General features: G+C 35.4%; 1 protein-coding gene across 2 annotated transcripts in view; it reads right to left on the bottom strand.

Annotated features, from left to right (window-relative positions):
* ATP9B (ATPase phospholipid transporting 9B (putative)) overlaps positions 1 to 12,828 on the bottom strand; it is a 153,692-nt gene that overhangs the window by 19,324 nt on the left and 121,540 nt on the right. For both annotated transcript variants that reach the window (XM_041464291.1, XM_041464292.1), the window contains exons 14-15: positions 9,469 to 9,581; positions 4,978 to 5,226 (exon numbers count right to left, since the gene is read on the bottom strand). In XM_041464291.1, coding sequence (XP_041320225.1) covers positions 4,978 to 5,226; positions 9,469 to 9,581 — 362 coding nt within the window. The remainder of the gene's footprint in view (positions 1 to 4,977; positions 5,227 to 9,468; positions 9,582 to 12,828) is intronic.

The raw sequence follows: 12,828 nt of genomic DNA, 5'->3' as shown, positions 1-12,828 counted from the left end.
AGAAATGATCATTTATGGAACCAAATCAAACCAAACAGCTTATGCACAGGGTTAGGGTTCACCTGTACAATAATACTCTTGACTGCAGGTTTCCATCACAGGACATGCTCCCTTCACCATACTTGGATCCTGTGGGGCTGTACACCTCATTGCTAAGGCCACAGCCTCTAGCAGCCTGGCTATCATGCCCTGCTCCTGCTTTCCTTCCCTTATGGCCTAGACTATCATTTCTGCTCCCTAGCAGAAATATTGAACTGCTCAACATTTACAGTATTTGTTGCTCAAAACAGTTTATGAACATAAAATTGTCACTTTCAATATGTACAATATTCTCTTTTGAGCTAACGTTAGTTTAAGAAAAAGATCCACTGCCTCGTGGCTGCAGTTGGCAGTTCTCTACCTCACAGGGCAGTTCAGGAGTTCCACCACAGTTGTACTCCCATCTTTCCTGGAGCCCTGCTATGAACCTGACCAGTTTAACCAAAAAGAACCTGCATAAATAAAGCCTTCAATGGTTTTGGCATATATGAGGGAGCAATATGTAGGATAAGAAAGAAGGACTAGAGATTTTGCAAGCTAGTTTTGCTGCTTGGAAGAATTGTCATGTAACCCACCTGTATTTCTTTCAGAGCATCACTTCAGACAATAGGATCTGTTTTCAAAATCAAACTGTTGTATAAGGTGTTCAAACATTGTAAGTGTGGTATTTTTAAGTTAAGGCTATTGCTTTGGAAACAGAAAAGAAGCAGTGAGTTATCCTTTCCCCACTGCCTGAATGTTTCCAACCATTTCCATCAGGAGTGTTCAATAATGCATATCTGTTTCCAATCAGTGGTTTGTTTATATTTCTAAACAATGATTTCATAACTAACATTTGCAGTCCATCACTTTTCATAAAAAACCCTTCATAATTAAAATAAAATTATTAACTTAAAAATACAGCTTGATCATGTGAAAAAACTACCAATCAATATTCAAGACAAGCTATGGAGTAGTTATTCTTTGTAGGTTTCGAAGGTCACGCAAGTGATGGTTTTATGCTACTGAGTGATTTGCTTTTCACAATACATTGACAAAACAACACAATTAGTCTTGCTTCAATAAGCACACACAATAAAATGAATTAAACAATACAACACGTCTCATACATTACAGCTTCACTTTTGTAAACACAAAAGCTGCTTCACTAAGGGCATATAATTTCCCTGTCTGTTTTTAAATGATTTGCTTTGTATCCTTGTAATTAATTTTAGCAACGCTGTTGTCTCTGGACAGAAACGTTGGAATTAAACAACTGACCACACTTTAAGGCAGTATTTAAATATTCAAGATCCTGGAATTAGAAATGCTTGAGACAATAACAGTGCAGGACAAAGCATAACCAATAAATGGCTGGTTTATGAGAGTAAGCAGTCATTAAAAATCATGACTGATCAACCTTTTTTGACTAAGGGGAGCAAAGGTCTTCAAAGGCTCCTGTTCATAGCATGCCCTGAATTGCTTGGGTCTCTGACCTTTGAACTCTATCGCTTTGCCTACTTAGCTTATATCCTTTTATGATTGTTCATTACATTAAGGTAGCCGGCTTTCTACAGATGAGCTGAACCCACACCTATGATGACAAAGTCGAAGCTGAGTTTTGGTGTGGCATTTTTTCCTTTTTCTTTTTTTTTTTCCATCCAGGGGGTTCTCAGTGAATGTTTATTGTTTGCTATGCTACAGCTGTAGAGGACAAGTGACAGACAAATGAAACTTTCCACTCTTTCAGAGAAAATGAAATATTGATCACTTATCATAAGAAACAAAGAGCCTGGCATAAGTAGGGTTTGCATTATGAATACAAAATCAGTTACTTATCTCAGGTTACTCTAACAATGAATAAATACATCTTTTATGATGAATGTACCTACTTCTAAATGTGCATACTTTGTTATGGTTATATTATAACTGTATATGGATGCACACATATATGCACAGATGTGAGGAATTTAAAGTTTCTCAAGTCAATTAATTAGGTGTGTAGCGTAGTCAGCATATTGCTGAGCTGTTTCTTATGCATGGAAGAAATAGTTTCCCACATGGAAGAATAGTTCATACTTACATACTGTTCTCTGCTCTTTACATCCTATGGTGTGATCATGCAATATTATATAATGCAACACACAACTATGCAAATAACATCTCATTTCAAAAGACCGCAATCAAGCCAATCCATAAACAAAATCTAAGAGAACAGAGTTGCAATATGGAGAAAGTACAATGCACAAAACCAGTTAAGTCTATTAAATGATAATGTTGCTTATTAACCAAGTATGTTGTGATAGGTCAATGCTGAGGTTAAACAGAAAACATCAATTGAACCATTTCCCTAAATAAAGCTCCAGGGTGCAATATTCAAAGCACTTTATTCAATAAAAAATGCTTTTAAAATGGTACTTTGGTGATTGGGAAACATTGGCATCATCCGTCAACCTAACTGCAGGAAAGTTCAATAAGCTAAATAATGAACCATTTACATTATTTTCCTTAGGCTCCAGTGATTTGCAAACATTGCATCAATAGAAGTCTTAAAAAAATTATGATAAAGACCTGCTAGTCTTTCAACTCTTAGGCTTTTTTCTGTCATGCTGCAATTTTTATGCTGTTTACATGCTTTTTGTAGCTTCAACTTTTTATAAGACGCCATTTAACATCAATTTCTCATTATATAAAAGCATATTTGTTCAATATGATAATTTTACTAGTATTTCAAGCATTATCTTTGAGAAACACAAACGAAATTTAAGCCTGTTTTAGAATGGAAACTTTCCATTTCACTGCCATATAGTTTTGAGGTATGAGTTGAAATGATATAAAAATCATTATTAAAACGATATCTGTGCATTATCTCCCTTGCAGCATGAACAGTTTCTTTGTTGTTGATTTCTTCTTCTACCTCCTTTTCCACCCTGAGTCCCAGATCTATTATATTAGCACTTTACCAACTTTCCTTTCCTTCCTTTCATCTTTCCATGGTCAAATTCCCTACTGTCTTTGCAGGGCACCGCATGAATAATTCTCGAGTCTTACAGCTGCTTTCTTTAGTAAATATGGGAGGAGAATTGCTCTTCCTGGTAGCATTTTCAGCTTTCAAACAACTGATCAAATATACAAAAGCCCACAGGGAGAGAGGAGCGAGCAGGAGGAAAAACTCACATAGTCTCTCTCAAATGCACACCTCTTCACCTGAGTTAGTAATACCTTTGGCTGTTAAAGCAGAATATTTACTTAATTTATAGTTGTCATCATATCTTCATAGTCAGATCCTTGCTCATGCAGTCATTCATTACACTCAGTAGTACCTCACAGGCTCATTAAACTGAAACATTAAGTAAATATGAATGCATGTGCAGATGAAAATTTGTTCACTTGTGCATAATACAAGTCAAACATTATACAAATATATATCATAAACAAATGCTCTTCTGGCATAAACAAATGCCTTTCCAGGATTCTCAATTCATAATGTGGATCAGCTCACACTACATAACACCACGTACAGTATTATGGATTATTGATTTTAGCCAAAGATCAGCATCTCAAGTCCTCCCTCTTTATTTAAAAACAAAGAATTTTATTTTTAAAACTGTTCTGACTGCCATTTTTTAGTCACGGAGAACCTGCCACTTCTTTGTATTCTACAATCCTTTGACACTATGAACTGTGTTTATGGCATCTGAAAGGTATGTAATGTCTGCTAGCTTGTTACTACATGAAGACAGATTTAATTTTATCTCTTGCATTCCTAAAAACCCTTGTTACAGACTTGTTACTTTTAGCAATGCTAACCTGCAGCGTGAACTGCTTAAGTTTTGTTAGCATTACAAATGGTGACATATTAGACATGAAAACCAAATGTATACATGAATAATACACCATGTAGTAGGATGAAGTTTGTGAAAGAAACATTATCTTGTATGAGATCAACTTGCACAGTTAGAGAAATATACAGGCTTTCAGGTACATAATTCCTTGTTCACATCTTACAAAAACCTTATTTTATTTATGACTAAGCTACTGGGGTTACAACAAAAACAGTACCTTCAGAAAATGCTAGAAATTCTTGAAAACTAAGATTCTTCTCAACCCGCTCACTTTCAAATGCAAACCAACCTCAAAACAGTCTGTTTCTCATTTTTACTATATCAACTACACACATTATTATAACGTGAACTCTTTGCAGTGTCTTGCAACATGAGCTTTGCTTCTCTCTTCTACTATCTTTTTAGATTGAATTTTAGGCAATCAATTTAGGGACTAGAATAGGATTATTCAGAACAATAACCAAATCCAGTGAAAGCATTGGGATTTGTTTAAAATTTGGATTTCAGTAAAACTCAAAGGCATGTTTTTATTGAAATGGTATTTTAAATTTGCGCTACACTTGATGCAATTTTGAAAGAACCCTAAAGATTATGAAGCTGCCTAGAGTTTGAAGCTCAAAAACTTTTCTACAGAAGCATTCAAGATTTGATGGGGTTTTTTGTTTGTTTCTTTCTGGGGGTTTTCTTAGTTTGTTTGTTTTTTCCTGTTAGGAATCTGTACGTTCTGGTATGTGATAGCATCTCTAACTAATGTAACAGGTTGTCCATCATTCAGAACAGTTCCATATTCCCTTTAATAGCATACTATGATTCACACACGGATTAATGTTTTGAGAATAATAATAAAAAATCATAAACCTTTAATAGCAATCCTCAATACAGTATTGACTGCAAAGCACTGACTTCACAGGTCTTTAAGTCAAGTAACTGAAAACACTTTTATACAAGGCATCAGAACCAGCAGATCTTTCCTAAGCTGTAGAAAATATAAAAACAGATTACTACTAATTTTAAAGAAACCTCAAAATATTTTTTTTTCCCAGCATTTCTCTTTTTTGCTTTGTTTACCCCATTCTTTAGGAGTTATAAATATTTTCAGCATTGCATTACCAACCTCATCAGGGCTGGAAGCCTGGTAAGTTCGATTTTCATCGCTGAAGTCCTGATCCACTTCTGCATATTCTGTCTCTGCAGACACACCAGCCCGGGATTCATACACAGGGGTGACATTGTGGCAGAGTGCAATGGCCTTCACCGCTTCGTGTATCCGACTGCTGACGCTCTTCCGCACTTTGGGTGCAGAGGATTGAGGCTTTCTGGATGGTGTTGAGCTTGTACTGTTCCCACTGCTCTGAGAATGCACCTTTAAGAGCCAACACAATGAATAGTAAACCAAAGTTCAAAAATGGAAACAAAACATGAATACTTATCTATGTATATCTGACTGTTCCCTTTACAAAGATTGATAAACGATAAGGCTAGTAAGCATCCATTTATTTTTATATACCTATGGTTAACTCATTCAGCTGGTGATAAATAAAAAGCCTCATCTACTTTTTTTAAGAAATTATATGTAACTATGGGCTCATCACCTTGCACTTGTAGTCAAATTTCAATAACAGAGCCTGAAGACAATTGAAAAATGTGAAAAGAAAACAAGTATGTTGGAAACAGGCTGAATAGGCTGATCGGATTCTGCAGAAACCTGCTACCTCACTTCAGATTTTTCAATGATCTGTCACAGTAGGCCTTTTGTGTCTATTGCATTCAGTGAATTATTTTTTCTTTTCCTTTTTAAAAAAGTGGATGAGTCCAGAAACACTGAGACAAAATTTCAAAATTTACTGTTTTGTTATTCTTCTTCACCTGTGCTATTAAACTGAAAAGAACCCCTTTAAAAAAAAAAATCACCTAAATCTCAGTATTTTAAAAGATGACCACATTTGATCAGGAGAGACCAGAAGAAGAGGAGATCAGGGAACATTTTCAAGCATAAATATTAGGGGTAATTAAAATACAAATATTGCTGATTTTATTTATAACTTAACACAATTTCTGTATTATTTGTGAACTAATGCAGTTTTACTCTTTTGCTGCAGCTGAAATGTTTTTTGTCCTTACAAGAATGCAATAATCTAATAAAATAATCATGCAAAATAACAGTTTGACACACACTTGAAGATCATATTACTGTTGCATAACAATTAAACTAGCACTGTTTTAAGTTATCCTTCACAAATGCTTGAGCACATGACTGAGCTAATCTTCCTCTGATACGGAATAAAAATATTCCTAAAAATACTATATGTTCATAATTTGTTAAAATAAGTTTTGGGGTTTTTTTTTTGGGGGGGGGGGGGGGGGGGGTGTTATTGGTTTTTGTTGGTTGGGTTTTGTTTTTTTGTTTAAAAGTCAGCACATTAAATATATCAGCAGTACCACCACAGGGCTCTTCTTTTCACTCCCATGTAACTCAGAAAACCTTTTCAGAATCCACGCTTTTTTCCTCCTGACTGCAATCTGCTGAACTGTGAACATTCTGCCCATCAAATTACAGTGTTGTCTAATAAAGGGTTTAACTTTCTGCTCATCTGGCACTGCTTTTCAGCTACTGCTTTAAACCTCTGCATTTGCATTCTGCTAACACTGATGCCATTACAGTCACAAATAAATTAAGCTGATTTACTCCTTCTGAATTATGTTATGTTTATTGATGCTTGTATAATTTAATTTCACACAAATTCCATTAAAGATTATGCCCTCTATCACAAAATGCTTCCAGTGGGGAAATATAATCAGGTTATAATAGATTTGTGTGTTACATTAAGATGACAATAGTCTGGTAGGTCCACTGTAATAATAAAACAGAACACAAACAAGGGATAAAATCAATGTCACACAAGAACCACTGCCTAGCTAACCGGCAGTTTCTATTATCATAGATTAAATAAAAAACCTCACCATACTTTTTCAGATTGAAACAATTGTTTAGCAGTTGCTTGGTTTGTTACTGAGACTCCATCACTGTTCTAACGAGTTGCTACTAACACAAGCACAATTAAAGCATTATTTATAAATCATTATTTAAACATAGAGTAGTGTTACATAAAGCTGAAAAAAGGACGTTCCAAGAAAGTTCTTTTCATCATCTACTAATAGCAAACCTAAACTTTGGAAATCTTTTTCCCACAACTGAGAAGAAAAGTTTGCCTCACATTTCTTATTTTAAGTATGTTACAGTCACTAAAAACTCATAACCATGGTTGCCACTCATTAAATTTTACAGTAAATTATTAAAACTTTTAAGCAGTAAGAATTCCAGGAATTGTGCAATTATTTTCAGATACCATATTTAACTGAAAAGTATAAAACTGGTATTTGTGAGCATGCCTCTCCTAGAAGACTGTTGCTTAGCTGTCAAACTCACTCAGACTAAGGTGTGCCAGCTCAAGACTGCCTGTTAATACCATTTATTGCTACAGCTGTTACTGTGAATACCCAAATGACACATTATAAGAATGCCAGGTTTGAGTGATTTTTATAAACTCTGTGAGTAGCAGGTAATTTCAGTAACACATTCTGAACCAAATTTGGATAGCTGATCTTTAAGTGAAAGAGCTCCATTTCCCATTTCCAAGGCATGATTATTGTATCTCACTTACTATTCATGGCTGTACCTACTAAAAATTAAGCTGAAATAGATTTATCCAAGGAAAAGAATTCAAGAAGGGGATTTGTTGAATTGTATAGATAGAAAATAATTAAGAATTTAAGTTGCAAACTTAAAATGTACACACTTCATCACTGTCTTCACTCCTGTCTCTCCTCCCAAAAGCTACAAAGTATTAACTGGGTCCAGTGTGGCATTAAATTAAACTTTTATTTTTATTTAAAGCAAATAAGAAGGGAGCCATAGTTTACAACACAGCACAGCTAGATATTCCAAACAATTGTTGATTCTACAGTTCTTCTATGAGAGAAAATGAGGACACAGACAAGGAGGTCAGTCTACAAACTTAACTGGGTGTCCTAGTGTGACTATATGATGCTTGTATCCCCAACTGTCTGTTCTGTTCATGCTGGATATTAAGTTCTGCACCTTTAAGACTGGTTCTGAGAGCAAAGGGAGGGAGAAGAAGCTCAGTTTGTTATCAGAAACTGCACTTGCTCCCTCTCATTCCTTCTCATGGACTGTGTTGTCTGCTGATGGACAGACAGCAGGACAGAGCTCTCCTTTGCTTTTAGTTAGTTTTTAGCTAGCTGAGGCAGAGAACTTCCCTGGACTGTGGCTTTTCTTTTTCTGGGAACTGATCAATCATGCTTTGGACTAAAAACCCAGAAAAAAAACCCCGGACCTCACGCCTGTGGCCCACTGGGGCCTGGGATGTGGCATTTTCCAGCACCAGAGGGACTGAGACACACTCAGTGAGCCAAGAAATACCCACAGAGGACTCTCCTGGAACTACAAAAGGACTTTCTGAATTTGCCATCTCTTCGGAACAGGGAGAGGTTTTATAGTTTATTATTATTCATTTTTTAATGCTTGTGAATACTTTGCTTGTTAAATAAACATATTTTTTTCCATTTTTCTCCAAGGAAATCTTTCTAGAACCAGTGGTGGGGGAGGGGTTGTTTGAATTTGCTTTCTAAAGGGATCCCATTCAGAGGTTTCCTCCCAGATTTGCCATAAACCAGGACACTGGGTAGGCAGTCATGTTTGTGTATCCACGTTAACTATGGGGGAAAAAAATTATATAAATTTTTGTTGTCATACTGTAAACAACATGGAAATACTAGTTAACTTTTCATTTGTTGCCTCTTCTGTAAATTTTCTTATTTTTTTCTTTCAAAGAGTAGAAATAAAAAATAAAGCACAAAGTTCATTCCAATCTCAGAGTACAATCAGGTGTTTAGGAAAGTTTGCAGCAAGCACCCAAACACATGGGAAATGCAAGTAATCCCACAACTGACCCACACAGAGGCAGGGAGTCACAATCCTCTTGTATGCTTTCCAGACCAAGCACTCTTATACCTCACAGGAACACTTTGTTATCAAACAATATGGAGTTTTCCATTTTCTCATGCTTTCTCCCTGCCATTTTTATGCTGTTTGAAATCATCTTAATTTTTTGAAAAAGAATTTTTAAATATACCTGTGTAAGTTTTATTTTGACAATTACTGATATACCATTTGGTAATACCAATTAATGTGGCTTTTCGATGTATATTCTTGATGAGTATCTTCAAAGATATAATTACTGTTCATGTTGTTCTGGACACCTCCTTATAATTTGTAGTCTCAGTAATGAATAGCTTACTCTTAGATGCTTTTGCAGGAGAAAGACTGCACTGCACAGACAGGTTAACACAGATTACTGCTAGTGAAGAACAGAAAAATAATCTCTTTAAGTGGGCATTTTGAGGAACTTTGGAATCAGGAGACAACTATGTACTCTCTCATATTTTTCCCTTCCATCATATTTCTTAAGAGATACCTACACATGACAATTTTCATAGCATCTCAAATTCTAGACATAATTATTAACAACAATGCTTCAATATTGTTAAACCCCCCCATATGAAATGAAAATGATTTATGAAATACCTGTGAATAAGAGTTTATAATATGACTCTGTATTTCATCCATTGTGTCTGTTCCATAGGAAACAGTACCTAGGTGGAGGCGCTTAAATATCATCTCATTCTGTGTAAGTGTTCCTGTAATAAAGGAGAAGTATATCACAAAGCAGTGAAAAATACTATGACATGGCCACAGACACCTCCTCTCCCCACCCTCCAAAAATAATCTTTCCCTTGGAAAGCAGAAATTAATCACGAGTTAGCATCAATTTACTTAATTAAAGGAACGTTTGTGGAGAAAGATCATGGTTAGTCATTCTGGAAGAACTCACTGGTTCCACCTGCAAGCTGATTTTGCCAATAATTAAATACAAAAACCTGAAGAGATAAAACCTTTCTTTTTATACAAAAAAAATTGAATTTGCAGTATGTGGATGGCTGACTCTCAAAAGCCAGTGCAAGAGTTTGCACCATGTATCAGAAAATCTAAAGAAAAAACCCCCTGCAGGAATCCCCAAAAATTCATACAAATTTTCTACACTTCATGTACCAAGGCAGACATTCTGGCAATTGGGCACATTCGGTGTCAGTGTTATCTAGATTAAGTCATTGGGACCTAACATTACTTCTAAATTTGACAGATCCAGCCTCCAAGCAGAATAAGGCAGAACGAACAAAATCAGTGTTTTCTGTGCTCACTTCACATTTGCAAGAAACAGTCAGACTGACACTGCATCCACCTCTGCCAACCAGTCATGTCCTCTGGTGTGGAAAACCTCTAATTGAGGGATGGGGGCTTCAGCCTTGCCTAATGGGGTATATGATGCAGAAAGGGGTCACTACTGCCTAGCTTTCCATGGTGAGCTCAGAAAAGATTATTTTGATTATGCCTCTTCCTAAAATTTTTCCCTACGGCTACTCAGGCAGAGCAAGTATAAAAATAGTATAAAGCTATTCCTATATTTAACCAGACAGTTTTGTGTCATTAAAATGCATACGTCTGATCATAAACAAATAAACCAAACATGGTACCAGATCAGACATTCTTGAAGCTTCCACAATATTTTTTAAATGGAGTATAAGAAAATTATCTAGAAATACTGCAGAATAAAATATTTCATAATTATTTTATTTACCTTAACTATTTTTATTTCACATATTTATCCTAGTATGCCAAAATCATGCTAAGCAACAAGAGAATAAAAGACTAAAAGCATGACATATGCTATAATTATCTGCAAAACAACACTGTCTGGCCAGTCAGCATCCAGTTTATGCACTTATCAGGGCTAGAAATATCAGAGATCTTCAAAGATTCATTAGGGCTGTAAAAGTCTCATGTCTTTCCAAGTTGCATTTGAAATGTCTGCCACTCCCACTTCCTGGCGATACCTGCACAGTGACACTTCATCTCCACTGCTGTACCACCACACTGCACTATCAAACCCTGTGTTTCTGTTTTACCAGCACAAGATGTTTGTTCCAAACTCCCCCTTTACCATTAAAAACTACATTTCCCATTTGCTTTTCCTTACTTGTTGTTGAGGATTTTTCTTTCTATAATTATATTATTTGAATTTTAAAAAATAATTAAAATAAGGTTTATGTGAAATGCATAAATTCTCTACAAAATATGCATAACATTCTTAAAAATTTACATGAGAAGTTCAACATTCCCAAGGCTGAAAAACAGCCCAGGAACACAAAGTTCCAGATCTCTATAATTAGCAAATTGGAAATTTTTGGTTACTTTCATACATGGGAAAATGAAATTTTGTTTTACAGTAATCACATAAACCCACTTTTTCTACTTTTAGAAGCTGTACTTTTATTGAGACCTTTTATTAAAATTGATTACATTTTGTACTTTAATTCAAGTCTAGAAAAATTAAATCTCCAGTTTGCACATTAGAAACATGAAAATTTCCACCAATAAATATGAGAAACTAAAATCTCCATTTCTAAAAGAAAGCAAAACCAAAACCCACACACTGTGCAAAAATATTCAGTGCAAGAAATTTTCAAACCAATCTTTATCACCTTCCAAACTTTCCAGGCGTGCTAATATCTTCTCACTGTCCTTGACTTTGCCAAGCCTTTGAATTAAAAAATCTCTCTCTAGGAGTTGTGAAACTAAATGCTAGTCAAAAGGTGAGACAGCAGGCAACTGTCAAACATGCTTCCCACTATTTCTGTAATTGCTGCTTGGGAAAACTGAGCAGGAAACAAAATTAGCCCTATGATTATTATATGGAAAGATTATTTCTTCTGACACCACTAAATCAGTCCAACTCCATATCATGCCTGACGAGGGGAAGGTAGATGGCTGGAAAATTTCCGTGTTCCGCCCCCTCTTTCTCAGCAAGCAGAGAAGAAAAGCTTCTGCACAGAACAGTATGGATTTTCTTATCTTACAATCAACAGGAGCCAAGGAAGAAGGTTTAGGAAAAACAGGTGAGGAAAAAGAATCAACAAAGACATGGAAATAAACATGCTGGAAATCCTGATCCAACACTTGCATCTTATACATCTCTTACACAATCCTTTTCATCAGCTATGTTAGTAGGAAATATCTATGACAACCAAAAACAAAAATAAAGAAAATAAGCAACAATTCCAGTTTCCTCATGCTTCTCAAGACTAGAGTAAGACTTTCAAGAACAGCCATAATAAACCTGATGTGTTGTTAGACAAAGAGGGGTGCTGAAGTTATGAAAATACTCTCAAAAAATTCTGAAAAAACCCCACCTTAACAAAATACACCTTTTTCAGCCATTCACATGGAAATAAAGTTTCATCACGTGTGCAAATTAAGAATTCACTTCTAAATTCTTCTAATTAAAGAAATGCCAAAATGGGACAGAAACTTTCCCAACAACTTGTTCCATACATTACATAGTGCCAACCAGTCATGTTATAACTTTACCAGCAGTTCTGCCTTAAATTTTAGTTGAAGACTAATACTCTATGACAGAACAACATGTCTTGTATTTTATGTCCCCAGATGCAAACTCTTCAAATATCTAGAGGCAGATTTTCTAATATAGCCCACTTTTTGAACAAGAAAAACAATACAAAACTGAGCTCTTTCAGTCTGCTCAAGGTGGTAAGTACTACAGAACAGGGAAGGAACTTTCTATTTTTAATAATATTTTTAAAGACCTAGTTATCAATTCCACATTTTCAGGACTTTGCTAATACGAAGAGTTATTAGATTTAAAAAAACCGTTTACTTTAGAAAGGCTTCCGGAAAGAACTTTAGTAAAAATACCATCTATTACTACTATTATACATTCTTGAACTTAGCTCTGGAATGCAGGTACCACACAAGGAAAATAGCTTGACAAAAAAAGTTAATGTAGAATTGCTGGAGAAAAATTTAGTG

This window comes from Pyrgilauda ruficollis, unplaced genomic scaffold (assembly GCF_017590135.1).
Source record: "Pyrgilauda ruficollis isolate IOZ18807 unplaced genomic scaffold, ASM1759013v1 scaffold178, whole genome shotgun sequence".
Classification (NCBI taxonomy): Eukaryota; Metazoa; Chordata; class Aves; order Passeriformes; family Passeridae; genus Pyrgilauda; species Pyrgilauda ruficollis.
The sequence above is the reverse complement of the archived record's forward strand: the minus strand, read 5'-3'. Positions and strand labels throughout refer to the sequence as shown.